The 18,949-nt window shown below is 42.0% G+C and overlaps 2 protein-coding genes across 9 annotated transcripts in view; one reads left to right on the forward strand and one right to left on the reverse strand.

Moving 5' to 3' along the window:
• Nucleotides 1-1,633: 1,633 nt before the first annotated feature.
• Nucleotides 1,634-11,950, reverse strand: TPMT (thiopurine S-methyltransferase). 7 transcript variants are annotated; one of them, XM_085571518.1, is made up of 9 exons: nucleotides 11,822-11,950; nucleotides 10,899-11,059; nucleotides 10,032-10,124; nucleotides 8,808-8,940; nucleotides 8,258-8,310; nucleotides 4,380-4,454; nucleotides 3,556-3,641; nucleotides 2,552-2,596; nucleotides 1,634-1,779 (listed from the first exon to the last, which is right to left on the reverse strand). In XM_085571518.1, the coding sequence occupies exons 2-9, from the start codon at nucleotides 11,036-11,038 to the stop codon at nucleotides 1,664-1,666; spliced, it is 741 nt and encodes a 246-aa protein (XP_085427644.1). In that variant the 5' UTR covers nucleotides 11,039-11,059; nucleotides 11,822-11,950; the 3' UTR covers nucleotides 1,634-1,663. The 7 variants fall into 7 exon arrangements, with proteins under 7 accessions (XP_085427644.1, XP_021409054.1, XP_021409062.1 ...); XM_021553379.3 differs by lacking the exon at nucleotides 11,822-11,950 and adding an exon at nucleotides 11,488-11,546; XM_021553387.3 differs by lacking the exon at nucleotides 11,822-11,950 and adding an exon at nucleotides 11,429-11,546.
• Nucleotides 11,555-18,949, forward strand: part of KDM1B (lysine demethylase 1B) — a 28,427-nt gene continuing 21,032 nt past the window's right edge. Inside the window, exons 1-5 of one of the 2 annotated variants that reach the window (XM_077785604.2) lie at nucleotides 11,555-11,650; nucleotides 11,840-11,906; nucleotides 14,561-14,663; nucleotides 15,521-15,645; nucleotides 18,193-18,282. In XM_077785604.2, the coding sequence (XP_077641730.1) occupies nucleotides 14,574-14,663; nucleotides 15,521-15,645; nucleotides 18,193-18,282 (305 nt within the window). In that variant the 5' untranslated portion in view covers nucleotides 11,555-11,650; nucleotides 11,840-11,906; nucleotides 14,561-14,573. The remainder of the gene's footprint in view (nucleotides 11,651-11,839; nucleotides 11,907-14,560; nucleotides 14,664-15,520; nucleotides 15,646-18,192; nucleotides 18,283-18,949) is intronic. The other variant, XM_085571511.1, reaches the window with a different exon arrangement.

Raw genomic sequence — 18,949 nt, forward strand, 5'->3', positions numbered from 1 at the left:
CCTTTTGTCAACTGCCCTTAAAGATAAAGGACTGATGGTCACTTCTCAGTTGCCTCCTCTCCAGGATTAACAATGCCTCTCTCAGCCTTTCCTCATAAGCAATATGCTCCAGTCCCCCAGCCATCTTTATAGTCCTCTGCTGGACCTACTCCATGTTGAGATTTCTCTTGTACTGAGGAGCCCTGAACTCGACACAGCACCCCAGATGTGGCCTCACCAGGGCTGAGTAGAAAGGCAGGATCACCACCCTCGACCTGTTGACAACACTCTTCCTAATGCACCCCAGGATGTCACTGGCCTTTTTGGCCACAAGGGCACACTGCTGGCTAACTTGTTGACCATCAGGACTCCCAGGTCCCTCTCCACAGAGCTGCTTTCCACCAGGTCAGCCCCCAGCCTGTGCTGGTGCCCTGGGTTTTTCTTCCCCAGATGCAGGACCCTGCACTTGCCTTCTCTCAACTTCATTAGGTTCCTCTCTGCCTGGCTCCTGTGCCTGGCCAGGTCTTGCAGCATGGCTGCAGAGCACTGTGCTGTGTCACCCACTCCCCCTAATTTTATATCATGATCAAACTTACTGCAGGTACCCTCTGTCCCTTCATTCACGTCACTGATTAATAAGGTGAACAAAACTGGACCCAGTACTGACCCCTGGGAACACTGCTTGCTAAAGCCCTCCAACTAGCCTGATTACAACACTGAGCTCTGCCACTCAGACAGTTCTCAATCTACCTCACTGGCCACTAACCTGGACTGTTTCCCCAGTTGAATCCATGTTGACTATACCTGATAACCTTCTTTTCCTCCACTTGCTTAGAGATGACATCCAGGATGGGTTGTTCCAAGGATGAAGGTGAGATTGACTGGCCTACAGTTTCCTAGCTCCTCTTTCTTGCACTTTTTCAAGACTGGAGTGACATTGGTGTTCCTCCAGTCCTCAGGCACCCCTCCCGCACTCTGTAACCTTTCAGCTATGATGGAGAATGGTTTAGCAATAACATTTGCAGCTCTCTCAGCACTCCTTGAACCCTCTTACCCAAGTCGTGTTAGTTTGCTTGCCCATAGCTGCACTTTCTAATGAGGGAGCAGGACACTTGTGAGCAACTGCCAGGACATTTTCCACCAATACTCTCCCCTCTCCCTGTCATCCAGTCTATGTCCCTCCAGCTTTTCTTGCTGGATGGTAATTGGAAGCTGCTACCTTGCCTTTCCCACTCACTGCCAGCCCTTCACTTGACATATATTCACAGGGATAGAGAGAAGCAACTTGCAGCAGCTTCCCACTTCTCTCTGCCCAGCCTGGTGCAGTGTCCCATAAAACAGTGTTTGAACTGCAGCTGCCACACTCCCAGGGCTGCCGGCTGATGAGGCTGAGTTGCAGAGTGCCAGGCAGACAACATTGACCAGCAATGGCTGAAAATGAACAGGAACATTTCTTTCTCACAGCTCCCATGATTTGGAAGAAAAAGGTATGCTTTGGTAGTGGCTGTTTGTGCATGGAGTTTAAGAAAAGCTGTTCACATCTCAAGGTAGTAAAGGTAGATGTGTAGGAGAGCTGAATTGGTAAGCAAAATGCACAAAACTCCTGCTTTAAGAATGCCCGATTTTAAAATGTGAGATACAAGAAAAAGCAAGGTGGGAGGCAAGTTATTTTAATAAATTTTAATCAAGCTACAAACTTTAATAGATATAGCACCTCCAGAAAATAATCTAGTCCCCATTGTCTGTGCTTCTCTGAGAAGTCATCAACTTTTTCAAGACACTTAATTTCACAGCAGTTGCCTGAAAAGGAGGCAAGAATAACAAATTAGTGAATGATTAGTCAATGAAAAATGCAAATTGTCCAGATAAAACCCCAAAACTTATCCACAGATTTCTCCACAGTGCCTAACACAGTGACATAAATGAGGAAAACTTAATTGATCTCTTTTGCACTGGGATGCAACTGTCTATGCCAATGACTCACTGCACAAACACTGCCAGAGTCTCAGAAAGTTGTAAATTTAAAAGCGAGATATTACAGCACATCAGGAGGAACTCCTAAAATTAAATTCCTGACATAGCTCCAAATTTCATTATTTTGATGGATTTGAGTTGTACATTTCTAGCATTTTCTTTGAGTACCGTTACTTTTCTTCTTTGTCACAAAAGTACAGTAGAAACTGTAGTAGTGGTAGGACTTGTATTAAAACCAGGGCAACTGGTTGATGAGGTTCAGGCAAAGTGAGAATGATCAAACAGGACTCTAAGATTGCAGCTACAGGATTACTGAGTGTATTATGAATCCTGGGAGAATAAAAAGGTGCCAAAGGGAGACAAGAAACTCTTTGACTCTTGGGTGTTCTTCTTATCTTTTGAAGAACTGAGAATTTTCCATGACAGCAAAATCTCTGTGGCTAAATCATATTTATTTTTCCCAGTATTTTTGCATGACTCTAGCCTTTAGATAAGAAGCAAATGACTTTATCATTCATCACAGGGCAAGGTAAAGGCACATAAACATCTTTATGCGTTTTGAAAAAAGTTCCTAAGGGTTAGGTGAAATTTTACTCACCAAACAAACTTTTAATTTCAGATTCAGGAACATAAAACGGTGGCCCTGAAAGGAAAGAGAGGAGATGTGGGAAGAAGACAAAATTTACACTGCAGTAGGAGAGCCAACCCCTTCACTCACAGCACCTGGCCTGTAATGGGGCCCCAGGGTGTAGCTCCATCAGCAGGAGCCAGAAAACATGACCAGAAACTCATGGCACCTTGGTGGGCCAGACAGCTTCAGGTGTTGCTGCTGCTTCATCTCCATCTGCAGCAGGGAATCATGAATGTGACATGGATATGATCACTCTCTGTGCTGTATGAATTCAGTTTACAATCTCTTTATACTACAGTGGCATGATTAAGGCTAAGAGCTGAACATTGTCAGAGGGAAAGTAATGAATTAAACTGTTCTTGCTTGTGATAGCAAGACCTATTTTTTGGGGGGATAATTATGCTGAAGTACCCAAAAGCAGAAAAAGATCTCTTTCTTTTGTGAGTTAATATTAACTAAAAAAATCTCCTACTTCATACATAATACAAAAACGATAAAAGGAAAAGTACCCTATGATTTTACAGATTTTCACCTTTTCCAAGTACATTCAGAGCATGGTAGTGGCTGAGAGAGACACACGAGATGGGCAACACATTGGGTTGCAAATACTGGATAAACAGCATGAAACTGATATTCTTGGGAGTGTTTCAAGCTCCTGAGGCCAGACAGGATGTTACTAAGTGCTCTGACTTCCAGCTTCATTGTAGCAGCCACATTTGCAGTTTCATTTCATTGTTAACATACCATGACTGTCCTCAACTTAACTTTAGCATGTCTGAATGCTAGAGAAAACACAAATTTAGTCCTAAGCTTGATCAAAATCAAAACTTTTTAACACACAGTTATACTGGTGTCACCTCTAACAAAGCTATGCAGCTAAAAATCTTGGGGAAGATACTAATACATCTACTATATCTTTATACAATTTGTATTAGAGGAAAACCACAATATAAACAGTACAAAGTTCTCACCTTTGTGTTTGTTTGGATCATATGAAACTGTAACGAGGAGATAAGAAGAATTTTTCTCCACTAGGTTGATCATCAAACTGGCATAGCTAAAAGGAAAAAAATAGACTTTATTATTTTTGTAAAGAATTCAAGCATAGCATTCAAAATATTCAATAAAATGCATTTATTTCTATGCAGACAGAATTTTAACTAAACTGCACAGAGACTAAGCAAAACTTAGTTTAAATTTTAGGAGCATAAAAGTCATGCTACACATGAAAAACATAAAATAAAGGTTATATTTATTCCTCATGATTATTTATCTTTTTTTGCAAATTCGACTCAAGATTAACAGACAAGCAATGTATTCATCTGCCACAGTCTAGAATATAGTACACAGTACAGTACTTATCTTTTAAAAATATTGTGAATTGAAGATTCTATATCTAATTAAAAAATACTGGGAGCAGGTTCAAACTAAATTTGGGCTGGCTATAGACAAGAACAAAAATTTGTAATCAAGGAGAGTGAGGGGGAAAAGAACAAAGACAGAAGAAGCAGATGTGGTGAAAAGGAAATAATAGAATTCAGATGAGGCTTGCAGTCCTGCTTCTGCTCAGTTGGAACAAACCACATATTTTCCCACCAAGAGGCAGGGTGGCTTCCTGAAGGAAGAGGACAAGACTCTGCAACTGCAGCAGAGAAGAGGAAGGTAGAAGAAGCAGGTAGAGAAGAATTGTGAAGGTTGGTCCTTTAAATGAAAAAGGACTCATTAACAAGTCACAGGATCAAAAACTTGTTACTGATACATCAGAGAAAAGACAGTAACAATGCAATTTACTAACCGTTGTCTGTCACATGGATTCACGGCTACAAGAGCTCCTCTGTCCCAAACCCCATCAAACTTGCCAACTATTGAACTATAAGGAGATAAGGAAAAGGCTTAAAAACAGTAAAAAGGGACCTTCATCTTCTTTCAGGCACTTTTGTGAGGTCACAAGGATTCTGCAGCTAGTGATGCAGATTCCCCACCACCTTTTTGTTATGGTGCAGCATTTTCATAATCCAAGCCAACAGGATACTGAAGTCAAGAAACCCTCCTGATTCTTTGTCCTGCTGCAAAGAGGTGTGGGGTAGTGAAGAGGTGTGTGAATAGGTCACTGCTGGCCCATTGTTAGGGGCTGCTGAGACACAGCAGGGAGGAAGGAATGTAGTTTTAACACATTTGGGCTACAAGTCTGGGTGTTCAGTAGCCACATCCTTCTGTCTAACATGCCTTCAGTACATCAACAGCTCTTGACCATCTTCTAAAACCCATGCATGATTTCATATGCAGGCTAAGGAAGGTGTCTTGTTTTTTTACTGTCATTGACTCAGCACATTCAGTAACTTTAGCCACCTGAATTCCCAGCTACATGCCCAGGACAGTAAGCTTCAGCTTGCAATTTATTTAATGCTAGAAAGCTAAGTTACACTGCTGCTTGCCTCAGTGCAACTCTGCTGCAGACACTAGTTTTGGTCCTGGATATGCTGGCAGATGGCTTCAGTGGCTACCCAAAGCCTGCAAGTGAGCAAGACTATCAAGAAATGCCTTTATTAATGGATGGTAAGAGCAGCCAGAGCAACACAAAAGAGTATCTGGGAATAAGAAAGAGCCTTGGTTTTGGTATTATTAAAATCGGAGGTTAGACAGTAAGGTAGTAATAAAGTAAATTGTGTCATTTAAAAGAAAATTTGAATAAGTTTACTTAGAAAAATGTGGCATGGAATTGTGCAATACCCTTCTGCCTACTGGGCAGGTGTCCGAGTCCAATTGAATCACATCTGTCTTCATTTCTGTACAGGTTTTGGCTAGGGTAGAGTTACCTTTCTTCACAGTAGCTTCCATGGGTTGGTGGATTTCGGCTTGAAATCATGTTGGTAACACACTGGCAATTCAGTTATTGCAGAGCAGCACTTACAAAGCACCTTTTCTGCTCCTCCCACCCTGACACCAGTGAGTAGGCTGGAGACCACAAGAATGAATGAGACACTGGGTGGGAACGCAGCAGGCACAGCTGACCCCAGCTGAGCAAAGGGATATTCCAGACCATCTGGCTCCATTTTCAGCAATAAAACTGTGTGGGAGGTTGGTGGATGGAAGCACTGCTTGGCTGCTGGCTTGGCATCAGTTGCTTGGTTGGTGGTGGGCAACTGCTGTCATTTGCACTACTTGTTTTTCTTGGGTTTTATTTTTCTCTTTCTTTGGTTGTTCTTTTTTGTGTAATTTTTTTCCTTACAACCTCTTGAAATTTATTTTTAATTATTAATCTGTTTTCATCTCCACACGTTTCTTTCTTACTTTTACCCTTTTGATTGTCCCCTGTCATGAGACGATGGGAGAGTGGGCAAGCAGCTGTGCGGTTCTTAGTTCCACCACCTTAGCCAGAGTTAAGCCATGAGAACTTCTCTCTGCCCAGTGCTATTTTCATTGCAATGACATTGCTAAGCCTCTGGCATCTAACCTACAAGCTGAACTTGTATTTCCACTCTACTGCGATGAGACATGATAAAACTTTCAAGTGCTGACTTCTTTTAAAGTTTGCCAAGCCTAAGCATCTAATTTAAATAACCAGCCTTGCAACTGAAAAGAGATTTTTAGAGACAGTTAAATGAGCAATGGGCATACAGGGCACAAAGGAGAGTTTCATGGGGTAGGTGACAATCTTGATCTTCTGAGGCTTGGAGGCACTTCTCTGTGTAGCTGAGTCTGCTGAGTGACCTCAGGCAAGCCATTGAGGTTTTCTGCACTTGGTTTTTCTTTCCAACTTTAATCTGGTCAAACTGGAATGGCAGCAGTGGCTCCAAACATGCATTTCATGTGCTTTACTCCCAAGCAATTTCATCACGGCCTACAGACATCCCAGGCTGCAGGAAGGCTCATGCTGTGGCCTTGTCCCAGTCCTGGTCTCTTAGCTGCCCAGATCTCAGGACCTGCTGAGTGTCTGGGTGCTCCCTGTACCTCTGGACATCCAATTTCCTTCACAACACAATGAAGCCATGAGGAAACAGTCAAAAAAGGCACACAGCTGTCTTTCATCCTGATTTGGAGTCAGGATGAAGATAAGGTGTGAGGAAGAGCTTTCACTATAACATGCTGCTATGTGTTTATACAGCATTCAGCATGGGTTAGGTACTACTACATATAGAGAAAAATCTAACATGTAAATCAGAAATTCACATATTGCAGAAAACCCACTAAATTTAAGAGGAAACTTGTGAATTTCTATCTCTGCATATGTTTAGTAGTTTCAGTAAATGCAATTTTTGATTTTCTTTTGAAGTCTTGTAGCCATAATTGTATTAGGAGGTACAGTGATTGTGTAATATAACTATTTTACATATGTCCCAGAATTCCCAGAAAGAGCAGTAATTCCTGTTACTCTTTAACTACCAAGAGTCTTTGAAATGTCCCATTCTGACAAAGGTCAGGAGCACATTTGAGTTTTCTTCTAATGAATGCTAGGAGATGAAAGGGACCTGCCTCAGCAAGAGAGAAATAAGTTTAATTTCCATAATTACTGTGTAATTAATCAAATTGTCTGTACACAGAAACTAGAAGTGTGTGCATTTTTCTAGTCACAGGTATCTGCTGACTGATGTTGGGAATACAGTTCATTCTGCATCCAGAATGTCTATCCGCCAATTTATTTTGTGATGACAAACTATGTACTGGATCCAGTGATATGCACTGAAATTGTCACTAACTACCTATTTTTTTTTAATTTCAATGTATTATTGCACCATGTTGTGATAGAAGTTACAAGTTTCACCACACTACTTGCTACAAAACTTATGACTGAGTTTTTCAAAAATTTCTGGGAAGCTTAAGCAATCATTGGGCAACTTGTCAACTCACAGCAAGAAAGATTAAAAGTACCTACAGAGTAACAAGTAACTACACTGGAGAGACAAGGCAGGTAAGAAACCAGGCAGTAGCTACAAAATCACATTCATACACACCCCTTCTGTTGGACACTTTACAAGACTAGTTACATATATGCACCAGTCAAACAGACTGGAGTCAGCTGCAGCAGCAGGAGGCACAATCATGGTCTACTGTCTGAAAGACCCTGGACTCTAGTAATACATAGTCTTTTCTTCAAGTGTTTTGGCAGATTGAAAAAAAAAAAAAAAAAAGAAGATCATATAGTAAACTCTGTGTTCTGGTGTCCTGAACTACCTATTGCACTTGTATGTACTAGTTCTGGAAATCCCAGACTTTTCCTCCTTCCTACTGAAGAGCCATGGCACAAATTCTTGTGCCTGACAGTTGTTTGTAAGAAGAGCAAACAAACACAAAAAAGTCACCAAAACCTTATTATCTCTTTACTAAGTTACTCTGAGTAAGGGGTTGTGTTAAAGTTTTGCTTCATAGAATTCATCAGTAATGTTAAAGATAATTTGGTTTTACTGTAAAAGCAAAAATGCTTTTTGATAACTTTCACAGAATGGCTTGGAATAAGAAGCCCCCTTAAAGATAATTAGTTGTCATCCTTAATGATTAACAATGGAACTAGACTTTTGTTGGAGATTAGCCATTCAAATTTCTCATACAAATTAATATGAGTTTGCTTAAGAGGACCTGACAAATCTTTGCCTGATTCAAATAAAATAATAGCATTGGACAGTATGAATACATATTTGATTATGGAGAATTGTAAAACACTATGAGTATTCCTACCTGGACAAATCATAAATATTGCAGCAGTAGAGGGAAATGTTGCCAGAGGTACTCTACAATAAAAGCAAAAGAAACAATCCTTATCAGCTAACTATCTTCAAATATGCACTCGTAAGTATATATTTATACTTCATATCTTAAAATATACCCATACACTATTAAAAGTGAAATGTTTAAAATACGTTTATGTGCAATGGGGAAAAACCCTGAGAAATATTTTTAGTTTTAGTTTACTGAGGTAACTCTTCTGATCCCCTGCAGGGAGGTTATAATCTATCAAGGCATGCAACTTTTATCAATCTATCAAGGCATGCCTCCAGTTTTAAAATACATTTCTTCTACATTCAAGTGCTTCAAGTCATAAGAAGGCCAAAGTAGTAAGTTTAGAAGAATAACTTCTCAGTCCAAAAATACAACTCAGAGCTTCCTTTTAGACCACTTCAGGAGAGGTGAATGATTACCAGTAAAACAGATGCATAAAAGCAGAATGACTTGTTTGCTCAGTTATGCCAGTATTGCATGATTAACCACACCAGATCATTTGACATACCTGGAACAGTTTTCCTCCTGAAATCTCAGAGACTGGCTCCTCACAATAAGGCAGACTGTGTTCTGAAAAAAATTCCTTCACTGCTTGCTCACTGAGTTCCACACCAACAACACTGTGCCCCATGTCCGCCAGCCTGCACACAAGAGAGAGAAGGCCCAGGTTTACATGAGGCCCACAGGCTGGGCAAAATGTGTATCTCCCATACATCATTTATTCATTAGGGAAAGCCTAGTTTTAGGAAGCCCTGATATGTCTAATTCTGACTATCTGAAGTGTTCACATTATACTGAACACCTCCCTTCCATGATCTGAGCTTAAATTAGCACCACTCAGCATACAGTTGATGAGGAGTTACATGCTTTATTTAGATTTAATGAATTATTAATTTATCCCTGCTAACTCACTGAAAACAGAGGTAATCACACTGAGAAACTGTCCATTTCAGAAAGGTGCTGTGCTCTGAACTGAGGTGACTGAGGCACAGTGTTCACCCAGCTGCCTCTGTGGCTTGGCAGGAATGGGCAGCAAAGGAGGTGCAGCAACCTCTGCACTGCTGCAGCTCAGCAAAACACCAACGTGTGTCAGAGCCCACAGTCAGCCTAGGAAGTAGGTACTGTGATAAAACCTGATAGCTGGATTAATTGAAGACATAGGTTTTGGATTGTGCTCCTTCCCTCCAGGAAAATCACTGACTTATATAGGCCCTACTTTTAAATACAACACTCCTTCCCCCTGCCCCCATCCCTTTCTGAAAGGGAAAAAAAAAAAAATAAAGTAAAAGTAAAATAAGAAATATAAAAAAGAGGAAGTTACATTTTACATTTAGCCCAAATCACTTAAATTTCCAGAGTAGCATGCCACATGGTGTCTTGAAAATGTCTAACACAACTGACCTCATTGTGGGCAGTTAAGCTGGCATTGCTACAAAAAGCAGCAGTGGTAAGGGCATAGCTTCAGTCACTCTGTCCATGTAAATTCAGCATTCCTCAAGCCGAACTTGGGACAATCAGTAGGACTTTCAGATCAGACCTTATCCATTCAATTCATGCTACTATACGAAACATCAGACTCCTCCTCCCTTCAGCTTCCAGTCACACTGTTTTCCTAGCAGTGGAAATGTGGTGCATTTCTGCTGGCCAATATAAGGTTGGGAATTCCCCCTCTCCCTCCCACCCTCCCTCCCCACATCACATAAGATTTTTGCTCTTATTATCTGTGTTTTACCATTTCATCTCTACTGCTTTACCACAAAGTGGGAAAAATATCCTCAGTCCACTCCTGCCATTTAAAAGAACATCCAGATACTTTTGGAGGAGCCTGCAGAAGAACAGACATGTTTTACTTCGCGAGTACTTGTGTTGGCACATGAAAAGCCAAGTGCTACACACTGTGCCAGGTAGCATAAATATCCATGATGGCACATATGTTATTAACTCAATCTGCTTCATGCCATTAGAAATGAAAACAAAATAAAAGCATTCACCTTCCACTTACACAGCAAGAAAGTAAATTTCACGTCATTCAGAAATTAACACATTTCTGTTTGTTCTATCTTCTGTTTGTCTTTGCAACTAAACAATTAAACCAATCCACCTCTAAGAGGATCATAATAGAGATTTTAAACAGAATGATTATGAAACTTCTGCATCAAGCAAATAACTTTTACAGGTCACGAAAGACTATATATAATCAAGTTTGTTCTCTTAGGTCCTTGTCTTTTACTGCATGGTAGTTGCTCTGATGCCTTCTGCACATTGTTTCAAGGCCCAGTTTCACAACATGAACAAGAGTGCAAAGCATCTCCATCAGAAAAATTCAAGATTTTCTAGCCAAACTATCTAAGCTTTAAGGTTTAAAACTTGATTCAAGAGTAAAAGCTCTAAATACTTTTCCATAATTTCTTTTCTCTGTCCTTTGACACATGTAGGACACAAAAATATCTATAGTAATTTTTGTTTCAAGCTGTGCCCACGTCAGATAATTTGATTTTTGCAAATGTTCCATTTTCAATTAAGAGTTTCTCGAATGAGCCAAGCCACTCATCTCATGGCATTACTTAAACAGCTTAGGCAGAAGAGTGAAGTCACGTACGGATGCTTGTGTTCCTTGTGAAACCCGATGTTACCCATTTCCCATTTCTGTAGCCATTCCTCCTCTGTCACCACTCTCTCTTTCTGAGACCCAACATCAGAGCCTTCCAGGAGCCCGGATTCATCCGCTGCGTGGTCCATATCTCCAGGGAGTGCTTGTAGCTGTGAAAAAAGAGAGAAGAATTACCCCCACCCAATGCATAGTTTGGAACTGGCTCTTAATTCCTCGAACCGGACAAAAATTTAGTAGATCTCAAGAGATCACCATTTGGTGACAGCGCAATGTACCGAACGCGACAGAGCAGCCGGCACACTCTTGCTCCCGACAGCCTGGGCCAGACCCTTTACCCGGGGCGGCTGAAGGCGCCTGTCCAGCACTGCGGGGCCGCCAGTGGCCTCCCTTTCCGCGCCCATCGAGAAGCCCCCCCACCCCGGGAACGAAGGAGGGAGATGCCGACATTTCTCTCCCGTGAAAGCCGCGGGCAGAAGGCGGAGGCGAGCGGCTGCTGGGGCCGGGGACCCGGGGCTGACCCGTGGCGGCTCAGCGCCTCTCGCCGCCCCGCTCGGCGCCCCCGGCCCGGCCGCGGTACCTGCCCGGCCGCGGGTCCCGTGCGGGCGGCGGGGCCGGGGCGGTGCCTCCCCGCCCTCCCCCTCGCCACGCACCGCGGAGAGCGGAAGCGGCGGCAGGAGGAGGCGGGCTGAGGGTGCACGGCACCGGGGAGGAGGAGGATGGCGGTGGGGATGGCGGCGGCGGTGAGTGACTCGCTCCCTCCCTCCCTCAGCTGCAGCGCCCACCGCGGGGCCGCTTGTTCCTCCCCGGGCCGGCGGGGCAGGTGCCAGCGCTGCCCCCGTCCTCACCTCCCCGCTTCGCTCTTCCTTCCCCCTTCTCTTTCTCCCTCCCTCCCTTCCTCCCCCGTTCTCCACCCTTTTTCCCCGCTGCAGCTCTAGCAGGAGGCGGTGCGGACACGCGTGAATGTGGTCTCCGGCCCCCGAGTGACCCGGCCCCGAGGTGAGTGCCAGGTGCCGAGCGCAGCGCTGCCCCGCCGCCGGGACCGCCCCGCCCGGCTCCGGGGCCGCCCGGCCGTGCCCCGCGGCCCCTCGGGATCCCGCCGGCTGTCACGCCGCGGGGGCTCCCGTGCCCGCGGCCCCTCGGGATCCCGCCGGCTGTCACGCCGCGGGGGCTCCCGTGCCCGCGGCCCCTCGGGATCCCGCCGGCTGTCACGCCGCGGGGGCTCCCGTGCCCGCGGCCCCTCGGGATCCCGCCGGCTGTCACGCCGCGGGGCCGGCGCTGTCAGCCGCGGCCGGCGGGGTTGGGCGCCGCCGCTTCACTAGGGCTGAGTTGTAGAGGTGTGTGCACTCCCCGTGTTAATCAGGCTGCTCTCGCTTCCTCCCCGTCTCTGATAGTGTGTGTCTGTGTGGTTTCTTTTGCCTTTTTTTTTTTTTTTTTTTTTCTCTTCACCAAAGGCAAACTTGCTGCCAACTGTGCAGGTGAACCCTACAAAGATTTCCGATATAGGCCACGCATTACAGACGGATGAAACGTTATTGAATGTGACATTCACGCATTATGCATCCCTCTCCTTTTAAAGGGCTTATTTTCTCAGCCAGTAAGATGTCTACAGGATAGGATGCAAAGTCATGTAAAGCTTCGTAGAGTAAGCCATGTTTGTTTGTACTATAAAAATTTGTGGTTTTTTGGGAGGGTGTTTTTTGGTTTGTCAGGGGAAGTGGGCACAAAGTATCATACACCTGATCTTGTCCCTTTCTCCCCACCTCTCTCTTAACCCTAATTGAAGGGGTAAGAGCAAAAATATGTCTGCAATTCCGTACAGCTGACCTCTGCCTTTCAAAATGGTCAGCCTCTCTGAATCTGAAATATTTTTACCAAACTTCCTAGTGATTGGCACTTTTTCTACTCCCCACATACATAATGCAAAATTCACGTGTTCCTTTACCTTCTTGGATAACAGGGCTCCACAGCAGCACCAGACTGTGATCACCTGATGGTCACCAAAATGAGTCACCTGGTGCCTTTCTCGGCACTCCGTCGCTCAGTTGGAAGCCTCCGACTGTAAGGACCGTGGCATGTCAGAACGATTATTTACCATCAGAAGATTAGGTGACACAGAGAGATACTGTTGTGCCACTGATACATAAAGAGAGTTGTAGGGGGTAAAAGCCACCACTTTCTGGGGCGTTATGCAGCAGTTTAGGGAAATCTCATGTAAATGAAACTGGTTGGTTTTCTTTATTCTCCAACCTCATCCACGCCCATACAGTGGTTAGTTACAGTGAAGTAATGCTAGTTGTTTTTTTTCTTTTTTTTCAGGGTTCGAGAGAAATTGACAATAACTTCTTCCTACCTCTGACTAGTTGTAATTGGAGGTGATACATGCAAGGAAGAAAGTTCAATTTTGTATTGGGTTGTTTGAACTAATTTTTCTCACGTGTGGATATCCTCATGTGATTTCTCTTCCTCTTGCAAATAACTTTTCCTGTCTTGAGAGGAGAATGAAGCACCAGTTTACTTGACTTGAATCAGCTTAATATAAAATTTAGTAAAAATTCCCACTCTCCTTCTGTTACCTTGACCTTTTAATGGAATTTCTGAATGCAAATACTGCTGCCTTGTCCATCACTGACAGCATGCTTGAATAAGGAAGTTGCATCTTGAGACAGGGAGAATTGAGAAGTGTCATATATATATATATATGTATATATATATATATATCTTAAAAAAGCCCTCCTGAAAAACATAATTACAAACTGATCCCCATTACAACAAAATAACATTCATGATGCAGTGCTGTAGTACAAGGGGTTAATTTTCACTTCTTTTCTGTATGTTGTAGAGCACTCTTTAGATATACTTCTTCCTCTAGGCTGTCTTTGTGCTTTATTCTCTGTGAAAAGAATGCCTTTGATTTTAAATATGCTTTCATATTTCTGCATTGTACTTTCTCACACTCTGGTTTCCAGCTTGCACGGTTAACTGTGGTCCATTCTTTGCTCCTACCAATGCAGTCAAAGACAGCTACAGAGCCCTCTCCTGTCATAAATATTTTATTTTGACCAATAGAATACTTAACAACAAACTTTGTGATATTCCAATCACTTACAGCAGCAATATTATGGTAGTCTAGACTTCAAATTCTGATCTCTTTCCATAGGAGGCTGTGCAAGTCTTGAAACTGGTTGTTCATCTGTTATTAAATGTCTCTTCAGTACACTGTTTGGAAAAGTGCTTTACCATGCAAATCTCTTGCTGCCAGTAAATCGGTAGTTAGCAGGATGAGTGTTACTCCAAGTGGTATTTGAATGCTTGCATCAGCATTGAGCTGATGTCTGTTTACTTTGCCAACCCAAATTCCAGTCCAGGTCTTCATGTAATGCAAATCAGATTATTGAAATCCAGGATATGCTCATCTGGAACATCCTGTCAAGATGTACTCAGGGATCTAATCTTAATGACGAATTTAGTTTAAAATAGTAGTATTGTTCCTTTCCCGTAATGCCTCATTCCCATTTTCCTCTCGAATTAACAGTCAAGCTGAACAGATTCTTACCTAGGTAACTCTGTGAAAAGTAGTATTGTGAGCAGCTGTGATAGCTCTGCAAAGTCAAGCAATTTAAATTAATTAACTATTGCCTACCTTTTTTCAGCTCTAACAATACGATGTCAACAGGAAGGGTACGAACGAAGAAAAAGGCATGTTCTTCAGATCACTCTCCAGACAACCTTCCTGTGAGGAGTTCTGGAAGACAGGTATTTATAATAATTTAAAAACACGTGGGTTTGTACTTTGCTATTTTTTATTTTCTGTTGACATTTGTAAAGGAAGTGGGCTTCCTTGTGGGTAAGTTAGGCCTTAGAGTACTTATCCACAGAGATGGAGAATGAGTTAATTCTGTGAATAAGCAGGTCAAGTGTCTCGTTTTGCAAACAATATTCAGAAAGGATAAATACTTTATGTAACGTGTAAGTACTTAATGTGTACTTAATCACAAATTTCTGTACTGTCAAAGATGTCTGCCCATCCAGACAGAGGCCCAAAACAACATAATACACAGTACTTTTGAGGCCCAGAAGAGACATTTGGTATACAGTTTTGTATCCAAAAAATGCAAATACCCATACTAAACCTACCCTAATATTTTATTTGAGGCACAGATAGGATTGCCACTTGTAATTAATAACAATAAATATTATAAAAGTGGAGATTTTCTGAAGGAGAAATAAAATGAATGCATGAGGCTTGACTCATGATGGAGCTTAAAATACTATTTAAACTGGAAGCTCTGCTTATAATTTCTTCACTGCCATCAATTAGACCAAGGCAAGAAATTTTTAGATATAAATTATATTTCCAGTCTTACTGTGGGCTTGGAGGCTTTTTTGGTGGGTTTTTGTTTGGCTTTTTTTTTTTTTTTTTTTTGTGAAAAAATCTGACCTAATTTGACAGCTGTTTCATGCTGCAGCTAGTTCACAATAGCTACAAAGATTTTCATTACGGTTGTTTTAACTTCGGGATGCCACTCACAAGCTGCAAAATTGTCTGAATGCTGCTTTGTAGAAGATGGATTTGTGTCATTTATGGTCAGATTCCAACTATTCTTTTTTAGGTGAAGAAGAAAGCAGCTGAAGCAGCAGATGATGATGATGAAGCGTCAGAGAAGAAATACAGAAAATGTGAAAAAGCTGGATGCACTGCAACATGCCCCGTTTGCTTTGCCAGTGCAGCAGAAAGGTTTGTTACTTTTTATTTGCATTTTTAATGGACTTTCTAAATCTGCAGCTGAAGTTTAGGATTCCAACTTTATTCTAAAACATTCCTTCATATCTAAATGTAGAGGGAGAATTGAAAGATACTGCTAATAGAAGTCTTAAGGTGCCAGGAAAATGTCACAAGTTATTCCTGTTGTCGATACCTTTCTCCTGTGCAAGTTGCTAATTCAGATACAGAGTATCTTTGGGATATGCTTATTTATGTTATTAATGGTGTCCTCTGGAACATGCCTTGCTGGTAGGAAAGTGAGAGCATATTAGTGTAATCTGAGAAATCTAAACTTGCTTTCAAGATGGAAAATGAAACCATCGTTTACTGTAGAAAGTCTTTACCCCTCCTTCACTGGAATGCTTTGCAGTCTGAGGTGAGATTCTAGCCTTGACATTTTAGGTCTTAGCATAGTCATACTTATATGAACTCTTTGTTCTTGTACACTTCCTCTGTACTTTCACAAGTGCTTTTGCACTTCGCTTTCTGACTTGGTGGTTTTGAATGCATGATACTGGCAGGTATACTTATAATAGGCTGTGAGAACCCCAGCCTTGTTTTGGGGCCACATGTGGTGGTGAAATTCCTCCTCCAACCCGTGCTTCCAAAGAAAAACTCCGCAGGCTTTAGCTGTTCGGTCTCAAGGCAGTTTATTGCTAGTTATCTAACAGATTATGTTCTTGGACTGCAGCTATTTGATCAGCGGCCTGGGTAGAGGCACACACACACCCTGACATCCTCTCTATCTGCTGTCTTCTTCGTCTCGCCCTCCGCCCAGGGCTGCTGCTATCTTTTATAAGATATATTACGTATAACATGTTTACAATTATTCCCCAATACCTACTACCTACGTTGCCAAGTGTTTTTCTACTCTAAACCAATCTGTGAGTGCCAACATCACCAAGAACATGGAGGTAAGGAAGAAGAAGGAAGAAGGATGGGTTTAGCCCACTTTCCTCCATCTTAGAACTTCCGACCCCCATGTACAAAGTGAAAACCCCCCTGTACATGTGTTAAAACCCCCCTGTACAGTACTAAAAAATATTTCCCTCTACTTTGTAACTACTTTTACTATACTATCTAACCTTTTGTGATTGCTTGTTCCACCTCCAAAGTTGGTAATTCATTCCATGGCTCAAACTCAAAATCACAGTTGTTTTTCAGCTGTCTGCCAGGGTCTAGAATGCTTCTGACCAAGGCCTGGAACCTCTAAAAATGTCTGAGAGACATTTTGAGTTCCCACAATAGGCAACAAGTTAGACCTCGCTATGAAGCAGCCACACTGTAGTTACATAGCACTCTTCCCTCCCTGATAACTGAGACAAACTTTCCTTCTTCATAGCACTGAAAAATAAATAAAACTAATTACGTGTTTCATTTAGTTATATCCATAGATTGTTCTTTTGGTGGCAGGAAGTCAATGTATTCTGGATGTTGTCACAGAGGAGCCAAGTGTTTGGCAGTTGCTTGAGAGACTTGTCTGGGAAGTGAGCACCTGTGAGATCAGCATTGGTGATACTACAGTTTTGATTTAGGAAACGATGCATACTGCTTACTCATCTTCTTGAATTGTTTTTTTATTATTTTGATTTTCACCTTTCCCACTCCCTCAAGTACATACTTTCAACTTTATGTATTTGAGATGAGCTCATTTCATGGCTTTCAAGTTAGTAGTTTAGGTCACTGCTTTTTACTTCATGCATTTATCTTGAATAATTTCATTGAGTTTAATGAGAGCATTCTAAGTGAAGAACGATTGCTTTATCTGATGAATGTAATCTTTGTAATGGATATTTATTTTTGAGACTAGTAAAGAACAAATGCCCAGAATGCGTAACTGCTTCCTTAGGGTTTTGTCTCGCTTGGTTAAAATCACAAGTTGTTCATGAGAAAAAAAACATGGAAAATCTGTTTTGTGTTCAGATTTGCCTTTATAGTTTTGCCAGTTGTTCTGGGGACAGAACATTGTAGTGACTTATGAATCAATTGATCACATGTACAAGAAAAATGCTAATTTAAATTATTCCTCCCAACTCTGCACTAATATTGGAAGAAAATACACCAAAGTAAAGGAACTCTAAGTTCTTGTGGAGAGGAGTTTTGCCATCTTACACATTTCCAAAAGGCTTAGTGTGTCACAGCACATATTCACTGTTTCATGTTCAGGAAATGCCTGCTTATAGAGTACTAAATACAGACTCAGTTGACCATTGTTAGAGGGAGGCTGCTGAAAGCAAGACCAACTATAAAACTGCACATTGTGTATACTTTGCCTCCCCTGCATCTGGTGTTGCTTAGTTTGGAAACTGGAAATGTTTGAGACAATTGGAATAACCTTATTGTTATTTGTATGGCTATTGCGTCATGTGTAAGTCAGCCTTCATGAATGGTAACATAAAGCCCTAGCTTGTTCTGAATATTTTGTTCACATTCTAGAACGTGTTACTGTCAATAGAAAGATTTCCCCCTCGCCCCCCTCAAATGTACTATAAAACTGTTTCTATGTCTCCTGTATTACAGATGTGCAAAAAATGGGTATACGTCGAGATGGTACCATCTGTCCTGTGGGGAGCACTTCTGCAATGAATGTTTTGACCACTATTACCGAAGGTAGATTTACCAATTAAGGTTGTGTCCGTTCAGAGCTTATTAAAGTTTGGCAGCTGTTACAGCTGTTAAAACATCGTGTACATAAACATAATACAAAAATTGGTCCTCTGTGCTTGCTTTGGTCAGAGTGAGGCTTAGACATTGATGATAAAACTGCAGGTGTTGTATGGACTAATCAACTTCTACAGGGCAGTGTGAACAAAACTGGTTAGTTTAGGCAGACTGGTTTGCATGTGCAATTATTCTGAAGCTTTTGTCTTTCTTAAAAACAATGTCAGAGAATTTTAAATTATGGGAACAATTATGAGTAAATGTGTTTTCCTTTATAAATTCACTTTACACTGTGCATTGGGGAGATATTGCCTCTCTAAAGTGGTACAGTAAAAAGCAATTAGAAATCAGTTTAACTATTGGAGTTCAGTGACCATGAAGACTCTTACCAGGCTGACAGAATGCTTTCTGCTCCAAGCTCCTTCCCATTTGGGTAGGAGTTACATCCAGCTCTACCGAGACTTTTGTGTGCTTATGTGCTCAGCAGTACCCATCACTCAGTCCAGGCCTTAGATACCAGGAATTGTGCTCATAAGCAGCTGGACATAATGGTCAGGATGCAATTTATTGCTGTCGTAAGAACTATTATTCTCTCCTTTTAACAACAGAAATACAG

Source organism: Lonchura striata, chromosome 2 (assembly GCF_050655825.1).
Source record: "Lonchura striata isolate lonStrDom1 chromosome 2, ASM5065582v1, whole genome shotgun sequence".
In the NCBI taxonomy this organism is placed as follows: Eukaryota; Metazoa; Chordata; class Aves; order Passeriformes; family Estrildidae; genus Lonchura; species Lonchura striata.